The sequence below is a fragment of the Sorex fumeus genome, unplaced genomic scaffold (genome assembly GCF_029834395.1).
Source record: "Sorex fumeus unplaced genomic scaffold, SorFum_2.1 ptg000015l, whole genome shotgun sequence".
Lineage (NCBI taxonomy): Eukaryota > Metazoa > Chordata > Mammalia > Eulipotyphla > Soricidae > Sorex > Sorex fumeus.
This window is the reverse complement of record NW_026606072.1, coordinates 1,970,276-1,984,699: the sequence shown is the minus strand read 5'-3', so window position 1 is coordinate 1,984,699 and position 14,424 is coordinate 1,970,276. Positions and strand designations below refer to the sequence as shown.

Sequence of the window (14,424 nt, the reverse complement as noted above, 5' to 3'; positions counted from 1 at the left end):
GGGGGGGAGTCCAATCTCATCAGGGTCCGGTTCTGGCACCAGGTGAGGGTCTTATCAGGCCTTACTTCCCAGGAAATTTACTGCCATTGCCTGGGGAGGGGGCCTTCCCTATCTGCCTGCCTACATCACCTGGATAACCTTGTGACTTGTCCATGACAATAGGGATAGAATGGAGCATCTGGTCCTAGGTTGGCTTTTAGTCCATCAAAAGTGCCATTTCTTTTCTTTTCCTGCTTCCTCACTGGTGATCAGAGGAGCAACTGCATGCAGCCTTTTCACGGCTTTTGAGTATCAGTCACTACGTTGTTCTCACTTGCATCAATGTAAACTATCATTTAGGCAGACTTTCCTTGTATTCCGTTATATTTCCCTAATATTTTCTTGTGTTAGGAAATGTAAATATATCTTTTCTTGTGTACTAGGTTTTTTTTTTGTTGTACTATATCTCTTTGGTTAAAAAATCAGTAGTCACATCTGTTTCATAGTAACATCTATTTTGAAATCAGTAGTGAGACCCATTTGGAAATAGTAGAGCTCTGTTCCAAGTATCGGGAAATGGATGTTAAAGCATGAAGGCACACATCTTAAGAGGGGAGATGTGGGTGGCCTGTGGCACCTTTTGCTCTGTCAGATTAGACTAGACACAGTTTTCCCAAACTGCCCCTCCCTTAAGATTTTTGCTTAAAGTTTTTTGGGGGGGAAGTGGTGGATGGGGTGGTGTTCACATCCCAGGAGCTCAGGCCTAGCTCCTGGCTCTGAGCTCAGGAATCACTCCTGGTGAGGAAGCATAGGTGGTGTCAGAGATTGAACGCAGGTCAGCCATGTGCAAGGCCAGCACCCTACTGCTTTGCTATCTGTCTGCTGCCTGGCCTCAGTGCTCTTCTCTTGATATTCTTCAGTTGGTGATGGTGTACTCCAAGGTAGAGTTTCTTCCCTTCAAAGGTCCAACACCTCTCCTCTCCAAAAGCCAAGCAGGAAACTTGGAATTCTGCATCTCAATTTTCCACTCAGTGAAATGATTTTCAAATAGATGATTTTCAGTATGGGCCTTTGTGGCAAAGGCCTGCATGCCTTTGGGCTAGTTGGGGTCTCAGGCTGTATTTTCCCAGCATACATATCAACACCCCCACTTCCATTTCCTGCCTGTGTCAGTTTTACAGTTCAAAATCAGGTGAAAAATGAATTGTTGGGAATTCTAAACTCCATTAAGTTGAATCTCACTGCATAAAATGCTGTTCAGTTACCTGCTTCTTTCAATTACCTACGTGATCACACCACCTCTTTCTGTGGAGTCTTTCAGACTTCTCTCTGTCTTTTATACTAACAAATCCACGCATTCGTGGATTAGTAAACCTTATTTTCTCATGCTGGGTTTCAAAATACTCCACATATCATCGTTCTTATTTTCAAAAGATGAATTATAGCATCTTAATCTGATCACAGAAAACAGTAACTGAATCAATATAGCATAACCCTTGGAGGCCTCTCAGGACACTCTCTGCACATTTAGGAGGATAGCAAAACCAGTGTCAAAGGCTCAGAGGGACTTCCAGGCAACAAAAGAGGCCTTCTTGGCAGCTGTCTGTTTGGGATGAAGCTGAGGTGGGTAAAGGTGTTTACAGAGGCATCTACCCCTTGGCCATCTGCCCCTGGGGCCTCATGAAAGGGTCTGGAAAGCACACAGTCTGCCTTTGTGTTCTAAAGAATCTGCATGCTACAAATACTCATCTCCAGGCTGTGGAGCTATCTAACAGCTCAACAAAACCATTGAGAGATCTTTTATCTTAATCCAGCTCAATTTCAAAGCTGATTTTTTTTTTTTTGGCTTGTTATTTTTGATGTGTGGAGGTTCAATTACTTTTCCAGAGGAGAGAACTGAAGTTCACCGAAATACAATTGTTGGAACACTGGGGAGACTTGATTGTCAATTGTCTGGAGAGGCTAAGTAGGTGTCTGTCATCAAGTTTTTGCTTTTATTTTTTCAAAAGTCAACAGATCTGTAGGTAAAGAATGAAAAATCTGAATGAAAAATCTATTGTGATAGATCCATACAGTAGAGTACTATGAAGGAATGAAAAGGAGTTGAATATTAATACACAAGGCATCCTTAAATCTCAAATTGTAATACTGAGTAATAGATGACAGAATGGATATATCCCACATGACTCCAGTTATGTAAGCGTCTGGAAATACAAACTGATCTGGTACAGACAGCAGGACAGTGATCATCTGATTGAAACTGATGTAAGTTGGAACAAATGGATTGCAAAGGAAAAGGAGAAAATTTCTGATTTCACCTATACATACACTTGTCAAAAATCACATATATGTTAATATAAAATCATATAATTCAAATATGGACAATTTATTGCTGTCTTAGATAAAGGAATGTGTAGTAATTCTTATGGTACCCTTATTGCTACTGGAACTAATTTTATTTATTCACTTAAAAGTGAGATGAAATAATTGTATACACCAGGCCATAATTGTTGTCACTTTTTGTAAACATATTACCTTAACTATAATAAGGTATGCATTGTTTCCAAGGGGTGGAGCACAGTATGAATTGATGAACTATTTTTTAAACCTCTTTCCCTTGCATGTGTTGCTGTTGTTGCGATGACTGGGTATCACATACATGATCGTAGTGTTCCTTGGGGTTGTACTTGGCAAGTAGGGTGGTGCTGGGGGTTGAATTTGTGGCCGGATGCCTATAAAGCAGGCACTCCAAGCCACACCCATATGCCCTGAATAGGGAAATTTTATTGTGTGACTAATAATTAATTTCTATTATTGTGTATTTTTGATTAAATTTGGCCAGTGGCAGGCCTTTTATACTCATTTCTGTATCCTTTGATATGCTCTCAACTGTCTTTGAATTCTTTGTTCAAGCATTTTTAACTTGAGCATTAAAATGTTTTAGAGGCATCTATTTTCAAAACACTAGTTCTGGAATCAGTTATTTCTCTAAGGAGGACTTGTTCTTTCTGCAAATATAATGGCATTGGGAATCCAAGATCTGAATGTCAGGTATGCTTATTACTTAGGGGGGAGTATTGTTCCAACTTCTTCAGTAAGATGGACTTAGAGATTGTATATCCACATATATGTTACTTATCAAAAATCATGTTTTTATTTCTGTATACATCTCTATATTTCAGCAACTCTGGTTTTATACTGATACCTTTGATTCTAATTTAACACCTCAAAGTTCATTTTATTTTTTCTCTTTAATTTGGTTGCTTTTCATCAGTGGTAGGGAGAAACTTGCTGTGTTTCCTTGATCAATATACCTGTATAGAAATAGAGAGTTTCCAGTTATCCCATCAGTTACCTCCCTTATCCTTCTTCACACTACCGCTATTTCAAAAAGCGTGGTTATCGTGTGGATATGGTCAATGGTGCTGAATCCTTTGCGGAACCCGGCTTGCCCGCATGGTTGTCCTTCATCTAGTGTTCTGCCAATCCTATTCAGGATGACTCGAGTGAATAGCTTGTAGATGACAGACAATAGGCAGATTGGGCAATAAACCCAATGGATGGATGGGGGGCACACCCCATGGTGCTCTGAACTCTTGGCTCTGAACTCAGATCACTCCTGGCAGGTTCAGGCGAATCTACATGGTGTCAGGGATGGTACCTGAGTCACCCATATGCAAGATAAGTGCCCAACTCGCTCCTCTATCTTTCTGGTCCTAACCATAAAACTTTTGAAGACAATGTTTCTGATTCCCAGGTGGAGTTCTTGTCTAATAGCTCTAGAAATCCGTTGACAAAGACTTTTCTCCCCTCTGTCCTCTGATTTTGCAAGCTCCCAAGTGTAATGCAATAATTTTATGATGTGGTGGCTGTGACATTCAGATAAGATTCACAAATGTGAAATCATTTTTGAGAGCAGGTTTTATTTGTGATCTTAGGACTATTGAGGATGGGTCTTCTTTCGGGAGGATGGGAGTATTGGTATGCTATCATTTTGTCTTTCCATTGTTAAGGACAACTCTGAAAAATGCATTAATTTCATTTGAAATTTAGCTATACCTTATGCTTTAGGTCTGTTTAGGGCTTAGTAGAAAAGTGTGAAAGTTGGTAACACCTTATTTGCTCAAGAAACAGAAGGAGCTCTTTTTGAAGTATCTTTGGTCTTTTGTCACACTTTGTTATTTTACATGGAAAAGAGTTTTCCAGGATGTATTCAACCACTACCCATGACACTGTGGTGCTATCTATATGTAAGCATTCTTTTCCATCCAATCTTTTCGGGTGATGACATTATAAAGGGCCTTAAATAAGAAAAACCTATATTTGAATCTGCTTAGTGACTTAACTAAGACTCTTTACTTCTCTGAACTTCACTGCTTTTTCTTGGTTTCCCACTTTGTAGGAATGTGCTCCCGGACAAATAAGTCATCATCATTTTTTCCCCATCTAAAGCACAAGGAAAATAATGACAGCAACAATAAATCTGTGTGGCCAGAGTATTCAGTGATCCTTCTGATATCCTGGGCCTCAGTGGGCCTCAGAGTGCTCGGGTTTCTGTGCTCTCCTGGGGCAGGCACACCAGCAGTGATCTCTCATCTTCAGGAGAGAACCTAATGTCTGAATAGACACAGAGAGTATCATGCTAAGTGAAATGAGTCAGAAAGAGAGGGACATAGAAGGACTGCATTCATTTGTGGAGTATAAAACAACATAACATGAGGCTGACACCTAAGGATAGTAGATACACAGGACAGATAGATTGCTCCATAGCTGGAAGCCTGCCTCATGAGCAAAGAGGAGAAGGCAGCTGGAATAGAGAAGGGATCGCTAAGAAAAAGATGGCTGAAGGAATTGGTTGCGATGGGAGATGTGTGCAGAAAGTGGATAAAGGACCAAACATGATAACCTCTCAGTGTCTGCATTGCAAATCATAATGCCCAAAAGTAGAGAGAGATTATGGGGAATCATGTCTGCCATGGAGGCAGGGGGAGGGTGGGAAAGGGAGAGTATAGCGGGAATATTGGTGATGGGGAATGTGCACTGGTGGAGGGATGGGAGTTTGATCATTGTGTGATTGTAACCGAAACATGAAAGCTTGTAACTATCTCATGGTGATTCTATATATATATATATATATATATATATATATATATATATAGAGAGAGAGAGAGAGAGAGAGAGAGAGATCCTGTACACAAATCATGATCATCCCCGAATATTTCTGTTAACAGAAAGAGTCCCAGAGGAGTTCTATGCCTGGCCCTGCAGACATCATAGAACATGTCATGGGAGATAAAGGTGCAGATGGCATTCAACATGCTAACTGGGCGACTATAAAATAGATTTTACCTGGGTGAACCCAAACTAATGACAAGAGTCCGCATAAGTAGAAAAGAAGGAAAGAGAGTGACAGGATGATGTGGTATTAAAGACTCAGCTGGCTACAGCTGGCCTTGAAAATGGGTGCAGAAGCATGAGCCAAAGAACCTGGACAGTCTCTGGAAGCTGTGGAGAGGGCTACTGCCCACGGCCCTGGAAAGGAATGCAGCTGTGCTAACATTTCAGCTTTAGCTCCATATAACCCACCTCAGACTTCTGAACTCCAGGGCTGTAAGAGAGGACACATGCATTTCAGTCACCCAGTTTATGGTGGCAGGTGACCGAAACAACAGGAAACTAATATATACCCCTTGAAACGGGCTGGTGTGCGTGTACCTGTGGAGTCCACCTTGCATTTGGTCAGTGCTCTGACTTGGCTGGCTTGCCCGGGCAAGGTCGGGTAAATTGGTATTCCAAATCTCTTGCTGAATACATGCATTTGGCTGAAAGCCTTGGGGAGTTGGTAAAGGGGCCAAATTCCTCCTGGGTGGAGTAAGGAAGCCTGTTTCTACCAAGAGGGGCAAGCCTTTGACTGGATTACGCTTGAATTCTCTGGATGCCTGGAAGCCGCCCCCCCCCCCCACACCCCCCGTGTTGGTATAAGGCCCGTGAATGTTCAGGTAAGCTGTGCAGACCAAGTGGACAAACACCTGGACGCTTCCATTGGCCTGACTTACTTTGGGGTTAGGGGAAGACGAGGAGGAGGGAGGAGGAGGGGGAGGAGGGAGAGGAAGAGGAGGAGGAGGGGGAGGAGGGAGAGGAAGAGGAGGAGGAGGGGGAGGAGGAGGAGGAGGGAGGAGGAGGAGGGAGGAGGAGGAGGAGGAGGAGGAGGAGGAGGAGGAGAAGAAGAAAGGTGGGCTTCAGCGGAGGTGCAGGGGCTCAGGGCGGTTGATCTGATCACGTGTTTGCACTCAGTGCCTAGCCGGCCTTTCCCTCCGACCCCCATCCCCTGTGTGAGTTGGCGGGGAGCAATACTGTCTATTTGCTTTTACGAATGGAAACCCTAGTCGGAGTCCCACTGGAAACTCTCCGAGAAGCCTGATTGGGTAAGGATTGTAAAGTTGGGAAAAGTTGGGGAAGTGGGAGGAGAAAGGCAGGCTAGGGGCAGCAGTTCGCTACAGTGGGGGGAGTCTCCTCCCCCCATCTTTGTGCTCAACCTTCTCAGCCTGCAAGGGGCGACTCAGTCTCCCTCCCTCCCTCCTCCCACCCCCCTCCCGCCCCTCTCCGAGTCCCGCCCGGGTGGCTCACCCAGGTCTCCCCTATTTGGCCACGCTCGGGGCGGGGCGGAGGAGAAGCGGGGGTGGGAGTCCCGGAGGAAGATGCGCCGAGCTGGCCGCCAGACGGGCTGCAGGCACCGCGCTGGGGAGAGAGGGCGGGCTGCGCCCTCCCGGCCCTGACCCGGTCCGCATCCCGGTTCCGCGGGATCACTCCCCTCTCGGTACTCAGGAGGGGCAGGAGAGGTCCCTTCCTGCTTACAAAAGCCAAGGGAGATCCCAGCCGCCGGGCAGCCGCTTGGCCCCGCTCCTGGACCATGTCCCCCCCGAGTCTTTCTGCTCGGCCACAGGCGAGGACTTGATCGCCGGGGCTGAGAGCTGAAACTTCTTTACTCTTCTCCGCCCCAACAACTGAATCATGCCATGTGCCCAGAGGAGCTGGCTTGCAAAGCTCTGGGTGGTGGCCCAGCTCCTGCCCTTGGGGACCCTGGGCGATGGGGGGTCGCCTCTGCCCCGCCCCGTGCGCTTTCCCGACAAGAGGCAAGGTGAGTGGTTCTTATTTCCTTCCAAAGTGGAGGTGCCGAGCACCGGAGAAAAGTTGGGGGGCTCCCTTGCCCTTCCCCCAGCTCTGAACTCCGCCGAGCCTTTGAGCTCCGGACCTGGTGATGTCCATCCCCACCCCACCCACGTCCCCACCCCTGAGGTTGTTGGAGGTGATGGTCCCTCAGTTCTCACGGAGGGGTGAGTTCCAGTCGCTGTGACACTGAGTTCTCTGCAGGGGCGACCCAAGAGGAAGCAGGGACCCCCTGCACCTCCTTTTGTCTGCTCTTTGAATGCCTCCTGGTTTCTGTCCCCTGCTTTTCAGACTCTGAACTGAGAGGGGGGAAAATATATTTTAAAAATTTTCCAAATGGCCAGAGGCCATCACTGCAGTGTTTCTAGGTGATTTTAAACTTCTGGTTGGGAGGCGAAATGTGATTCCGCTCCCCTGCTGAGTGCGCTTGGCTAGATTTTGGTTTCCTGGAAAGTCTGAGGATTGTGTTTGTAAAGTAAACTGCCTTTTTTTTGGGAGGGGGGGCGTGTGGGCATTTACCTCAGGGCCTTCACCTTGCCCTATTGCCCTGTCTTTTCTGATTAGAGCTGCCCACTGCTTTCTCTGAATTTCCTGAAACCCATAATGCTATCTAGAGAGCGCCCGGGTAGTCGGACAATTTGTAACTGTGATAAAACGTTTTCTTAAACCCAATAACCCCAGGACTGTTGACTCTGTTTTTGTATGGCGGTGCTCTTCAGCAGTGCTCAGGGAGTCCGAGGGCCTCTCTGGGCAATTCTTGACCAACTGGGCTGGTGATTCATTGTGATGGGGAGGATGCAGTGTTATTTGGTGCCTGGGATATCTCTAGGGCAGTGCCCAGGGATGCTCAGGGGACCGTGTGGTGGCGGGAATGGAACCAGTGTTGGTTGCATGCCGGGCGTGTGTGAAACCCCTGTATGGTCTCTCCAGCCCCTGCTGTTTTATTTTACCTGGGCCTAGAAGCCTCAGAGACTCTGGGGGCTGAGAAGATCTTGGTGCCGGTGGGAGAAAGTATTCACTGCAGGACGAATGCCCCACACAGTTGGCTGTCTCTCTCTATGGGAGATGATCATTGTGCCAAGATTTGGGGGGCACCTGTGGGGTACAGCAATCAGTCTTCAGTCCCTGGTGGGTGGACGAGGAAGTCCAAAGGCAGAGGGGTTTGGAGCGAGCCTAGTGGTGTGTTTTGAACTCACATCACCTGACTCCAAATCAAGCCTCACTGCTGCCTAGAGCAGTTGTTGGCATAGTGTGTGCTCTACACACACCCTCAGTGCCGCATGAGCATCTGTTCATTGCTGTGTCTGCTGACTGCTTCTTGGGAAGCTTCCTTGGCTTTCTGACCCGCCTTTTAGGCCCCAAGACAACTTGGGTGGCAAACCTCGGAGCAGGCCCTCTTGAGGATATCCACTCAAGATTTTCTGTCGACGTTGCACTTTCAGATTTCTGCTGGAGCACTACTCTTTACTAGACTTCAAGAGTGCTCAGAAGCAAGTACCTCTGCTTTCCTTGGAAGCTGCAGCCTGCAATCCCCGGGTTAGATGTCAATCAGCCAGCACTGCTTGTCTAAACGCTCAGATACAATCTCCCACCCCCAAGTTTAAAATAGCAGCGTTTGTTGTTCTTTGCAAAGCAGCACTTTTGTGAAAAGTCTCTCTTTAGCTACAGCACAAACAAGCCTGCTGGTGCTTCCCAAGGCATTTGGAGATGATTTGGTTCAAAGACACGCATTCTCCTGGGTTGACTTTTAGCTTGGCTTGCTCCACATCTCGTAAGTGATTTCTGCTTACTGGGGAGCAGAGCCACCGGGCCTTGCTCTCTGAACAGTAAGAGATGGTTGCTTGTGCTGGGCACCTCATGGTTATATGCTGAGAGTGGGAAGCTGAAACATGTAGAGAATACAGAGCTTACTAGAGATGCATAGGTATTGAGGCCTTATGCATAACTTTAGATTTCTGAAGCCTTTCATGAAAATTTTGCTGTAAATCAACTTGGTGGAGATAGTTCTGATCAGCTTTCCTTGGAGAACTAAGTAAAGAGAGAGAGGGTGTGTGTGTAGGATGTGTGTGTGTATGTGTGAGAGAGAGACAGAGAGAGAAACAGACAGAGAGACAGAAAGACAGAGACAGAGAGACAGAGAGAAGCAGATACAAAGGCAGAGACAGAGATAGAGATGAGAGACTAAACTGATGAGAGAAGGAAATTCTAAGGCTAGGTTTTGCCTTCATGTGACCTGTCTTCCATATCACAATTTGTCTCCCTAATTTTCATTTCCATATGCACAATTTTGAATTTCACCAAAATTCTGAATATTTAAATTTGCAAATTACCTCAAATATCATCTTGTCTATTCTTGCTCATACTGGTATAGATATGGTAGGCCTAGATTAACTCTCATTATCCTTTTGTTGAACACCTACTATATGCTGTGTGACAAGGTAGTGAAAGGAAAGCAGAGGGTCCTCTAGCTGGAAATACATTTTGAACCCAGAAAAGCCAATAAGGTTCTCCTGGTCCTAAGAGCAGGGCAAAGTCAGGCTTTTAGATGAAGGGAGGCATGTGGAGAAGGGAGGCATGTGGAGATAAAGTTACTCCTTTCTGGGACTAGAAGCAGGAAGATTTGACAAAGTCTTCCAATGTTATTTCCACATCTCACTTGTGATATATGAATGTGTAATGCCTTTTAAAAGATTTCCCAACTAAGAATCAATACAATTGGAACTATAGATCTTGCACATAGAATGCAGACCTAATCTTTCTTCTACAGGGATTAGAGTATGCCTAGGCCTCTCTAGTTCCCATTGTGTTTTGACTGGCCACTTACATGCTTTCTTCTGCTCTTGAAAACCCTGTGAAATCAGTAGTGCTGTCATTTTACCTAGTGTAAGAGAAGCGCTCTACAAAGGTTGATATGACAATGGAGGAATGTTACATGTCTTTCAGAGCAAATGTTATAATCCTGTTTTATGTTATTTGCAAACCATAAAGTTTGCAAGAAGAAAATAATTTCTTCTATAAGAAGAGTTTTGATATTTTATGTGTATTAATTAAAAGCAGGGGGAACCTACAAATTATTTATTCTAGGCTTGGTGAGCAAATTCAGTCTTTTGTGGTGCATTTTTAACTTTGAGGGGATCAGTTTAATTCTCCACTATGTTTCAACTTTTGTGGCTTCCCACCATAAAACCAGAGGTTCTAAAAACCCATGGAAGACAATGATGAAAATAAACTTCTGGCCATTATAGGAATGCATTGCTCCTTTTAACATGGAGTTTTAGAAATCTAATTGCTCTCTAAGACATAAATAATCATCAGAGAATAAATATAGATTTTATTTTATAATGGGCTGGAACAATAGCACAGTGGGTAGGGCGTTTGCCTTGCACGCGACCAACCTGGCTGACCCGAGTTCAATTTCTCTGCCCCTCTCAGAGAGCCCGGCAAGCTACTGAGAGTATCTCGCCCGCACAGCAAAGCCTGGCAAGCTCCCTGTGACATATTTGATATGCCAAACACAGTAACAAGAAGTCTCACAATGGAGATGTTACTGGGTGCACTTGAGCAAATCGATAGACAACGGGAGGACAGTGCTACAAAGTAGGAGTATTGCTATTTATTCAGCCATTGATTAGGCTGATTGAAGTGGGCATGAACTCCAAAGAGTACTGAAATTCTTTTTTTTGTTTAATTTTTAAAAAAAATTTTATTGAATCACCGTGAGATAGTTACAAGCGTTCATGTTTGATCAATGATCAAACACCCATCCCACCACCAATGCACATTCCCTACCACCAATATCCCCGTTATGCTCCCCCTTTCTCACCCTCCCCTTGCCGCCATGGCAGACAATATTCCCCATACTCTCTCTCTACTTTTGGGCATTATGGTTTGCAATACAGACACTGAGAGGTTATCATGTTTGGTCTTTTATTTACTTTCTGCACACATCTCCCATCCCAACCGGTTCCTCAAGCCATTCTCTATTCCAGTTGCCTTCTCCCCTTTGCTCATGAGGCAGGCTTCCAGCTATGGAGCAATCTTCCTGTCCCGTGTATCTACTATCCTTAAGTTTCAGCCTCATGTTATGTTGTTTTATACTCCACAAATGAATGCAGTCCTTCTATGTCTGTCCCTCTCTTTCTGACTCATTTCATTTAGCATGATACTCTCCATGTCTATCCATTTGTAAGCAAAGTTCATGACTTCATCTCTCCTGACAGCTGCATATTATTCCACTGTGTAGATGTACCAAAGTTTCTTTAACCAGTCATTTGTTCTAGGGCACTTGCGTTATTTCCAGATTTTGGCTATTGTGAACAGTGCTGCAATGAACATATAGGTACAGATGCCATTTCTACTGTGCTTTTTTGCATCCTCGGGGATATATTCCCAGAAATGGTATTGTGGGGTCTTATGGAAGATCAATTTCTAGTTTTTGAAGGACTGTCCGTATTGTTTTCCAGAAAGGCTGGGCTAGTTGGTATTCCACCAACAGTGAAACAGTGTTCCTTTCCCCCCACATCCATGCGAGCACTGGTTGCTTTTGTTCTTTTGAATGTGTGCCCGTCTCTGTGGTGTGAGATTATATCTCATTGTTGTTTTGATTTGCATCTAACTGACGTCTAGTGATGTGGAGCATTTTTTCACTTGCCTTTGTATTTCTTTTTTGAGGAAGCTTCTGTTCATTTCTTCTCCCCATTTTTTGATGGGATTGAAGGTTTGTTTTTTTTTTTTAAATTTATTTATTGAATCACTGTGGGAAAGGTTACAAAGCTTTCAGGTTTATGTCTCAGTCATGCAAATATCAAACACATTTCCCTTTACCAATACTTATTTTTTACCCTGAAGAACCCCAATAAAACCCCACCCCCCACCCCTCCCCGTCCCTGTGAGGCAGATGAATTCTAGTTAACACTCTATCTGCTTTGATTAGATTTATTGTTTCAATAAGATTCACCACTATTATTTAGAGTTTACCCCCCCCCCCCAAATCAGACATGCTGAAAAAGCATTGTGAAGTGATTTGCTTTCTACAGCTGGGTTCAAGAATTAAATGTTGGTTTTGGATTTCTGCTATTTTACCTATTGACCCTGGAAGTATTTCTACTGAAAGTCAGATAGTTAAGAAATTGGTTTCTGTGTTCTGGAGTCGTGGCCGTGCTGGAGAGCCGCTCGCGGGGGGCAACCGGTGGCCTCGGTAGGGCGTGAAGGGCGGAGCGAAACGCCCCCCTTCCCATGAGGTTTTAGTCACCCCCACACTCCCGGCTCATACCTGCTGTCCACAAGGCTCCCATGTGGCCGCCATCTTTCTTTCCAGAGAGGAGAGGGCGAATGGGGCAACACCCTTTCCCCTCCGGCAGACTTGATGGGCTGGATCAACGCATAGTCCGTTCACTTTTCTGCTCCAAGCTGCTGGGTTCTGCATTAAGTCCTTGTGCTTCTGGGGCCATGGCCGTGCTGGAGAGCCGCTCGCGGGGGGTGACTGGTGACCTCGGTAGGGCGTGAAGGACGGACCGGAACGCCCCCCGACCCATGAGGTTTTAGTCGCCCCCACTCCCCCGGCTCATACCTGCTGTCCACAAGGCTCCCATGTGGCCGCCATCTTTCTTTCCAGAGGGAGGAGGGCGGAAGGGAGCAACACCCTTTCCCCTCTGGGCAGAAATGATTGCCTGGATTAACGCATAGTCCTTTCACTTTTCTGCTCCAAGCTGCTGGGTTCTGCATTAGGTCATTGTGCTTCTGGGGCTGTGGCCGTGCTGGTGAGCCGCTCGTGGGGGCAACTGGTGGCCTCGGTAGGGCGTGAAGGGCGGACCGAAACGCCCCCCTTCCCATGAGGTTTTAGTCGCCCCCACTCCCCCGGCTCATACCTGCTGTCCACAAGGCTCCCATGTGGCCGCCATCTTTCTTTCCAGAGAGGAGAGGGTGAATGGGGCAACACCCTTTCCCCTCCGGCAGACTTGATGGCCTGGATCAATGCATAGTCCGCTCACTTTTCTGCTCCAAGCTGCTGGGTTCTGCATTAAGTCCTTGTGCTTCTGGGGCCGTGGCTGTGCTGGAGAGCCGCTCGTGGGGGGCAACTGGTGACCTCGGTAGGGCGTGAAGGACGGACCGGAACGCCCCCCTTCCCATGAGGTTTTAGTCGCCCCCACACCCCCGGCTCCTACCTGCTGTCCACAAGGCTCCCATGTGGCCGCCATCTTTCTTTCCAGAGGGAGGAGGGCGGAAGGGAGCAACACCCTTTCCCCTCTGGGCAGAAATGATTGCCTGGATTAACCCATAGTCCTTTCACTTTTCTGCTCCAAGCTGCTGGGTTCTGCATTAAGCCCTTGTGCTTCTGGGGCTGTGGCCGTGCTGGAGAGCCGCTTGTGGGGGGCAACTGGTGACCTCGGTAGGGCGTGAAGGACGGACCGGAACGCCCCCAGGGATTGAAGGTTTTTTTCTTGTACAATTCTACTAGGAGCACTGAAATTCTTAAGCAGGAACTCTCCTCCCTCTTTCTTCTTTTTTTATTTAGGTGGAAGTGAAGGCTAATGAGGAATCGTCATACCTATCACAGAGAACTGTGATATGGTTGTCTCTTAATGCCGAGGCCCTTCCTCACACTCTAGTGGATATTCTTATAGCTCTCAGCTGTGGATATGGTGAAAATGATACCTATCTCTAAACGGAATGCAAGGAAGCCAAATGAGCGCAGGTTTCTCTCATCACAGCTTGGACTTGATGTCCCTTTTGGGCCACAGTGATCCCTGATGGCCACCTTTCCACCCTTGGTAGCCACTGATTTTCATATCAGTAAGAAATATATTTTTTCTTTTTGGGTCACACTCAGTGATGCACAGGGGTTACTCCTGGCTCTGCACTCAGGAATTACTCCTGGTGGTGCTTGGGGGACCATACGGGATGCCTGGGATTCAACCTGGGTCGGTCGTGTGCAAGGCAAACGCTCTACCCACTGTACTATCGCCCCAGTCCCAGAAATAGTTTTTTGATACTCTTTGTCAAACACTGTTGTAAGTTGATGACCTCTATTAAAATATCAGCTCCTTATAATCTCCCTAGCTGATTGATGCTATTATTATGATGCCTATTATTCAGTTGAGGTCACTGTCAGCATAAACCAGGGACTGATGTCGCCCAGCTGTCTCCTTTGCGATCATATCAAGTGGCCATCTGGTCTTGTGTCCCAGGACTTTGCCCAGTCAAGAGACAACTATATCTTCATTGATTACAGAGCAAACCAAGGCTTCTTATTAATAAATAAGCAATAAATATTTATTG

General features: G+C 46.1%; 1 protein-coding gene across 2 annotated transcripts in view; it reads left to right on the top strand.

The window, feature by feature from the left end:
* The first annotated feature begins 6,990 nt into the window (after window positions 1-6,990).
* Window positions 6,991-14,424, top strand: part of ADAMTS12 (ADAM metallopeptidase with thrombospondin type 1 motif 12) — a 312,101-nt gene continuing 304,667 nt past the window's right edge. For both annotated transcript variants that reach the window (XM_056112102.1, XM_056112101.1), the window contains exon 1: window positions 6,991-7,117. In XM_056112102.1, coding sequence (XP_055968077.1) covers window positions 6,991-7,117 — 127 coding nt within the window. The remainder of the gene's footprint in view (window positions 7,118-14,424) is intronic.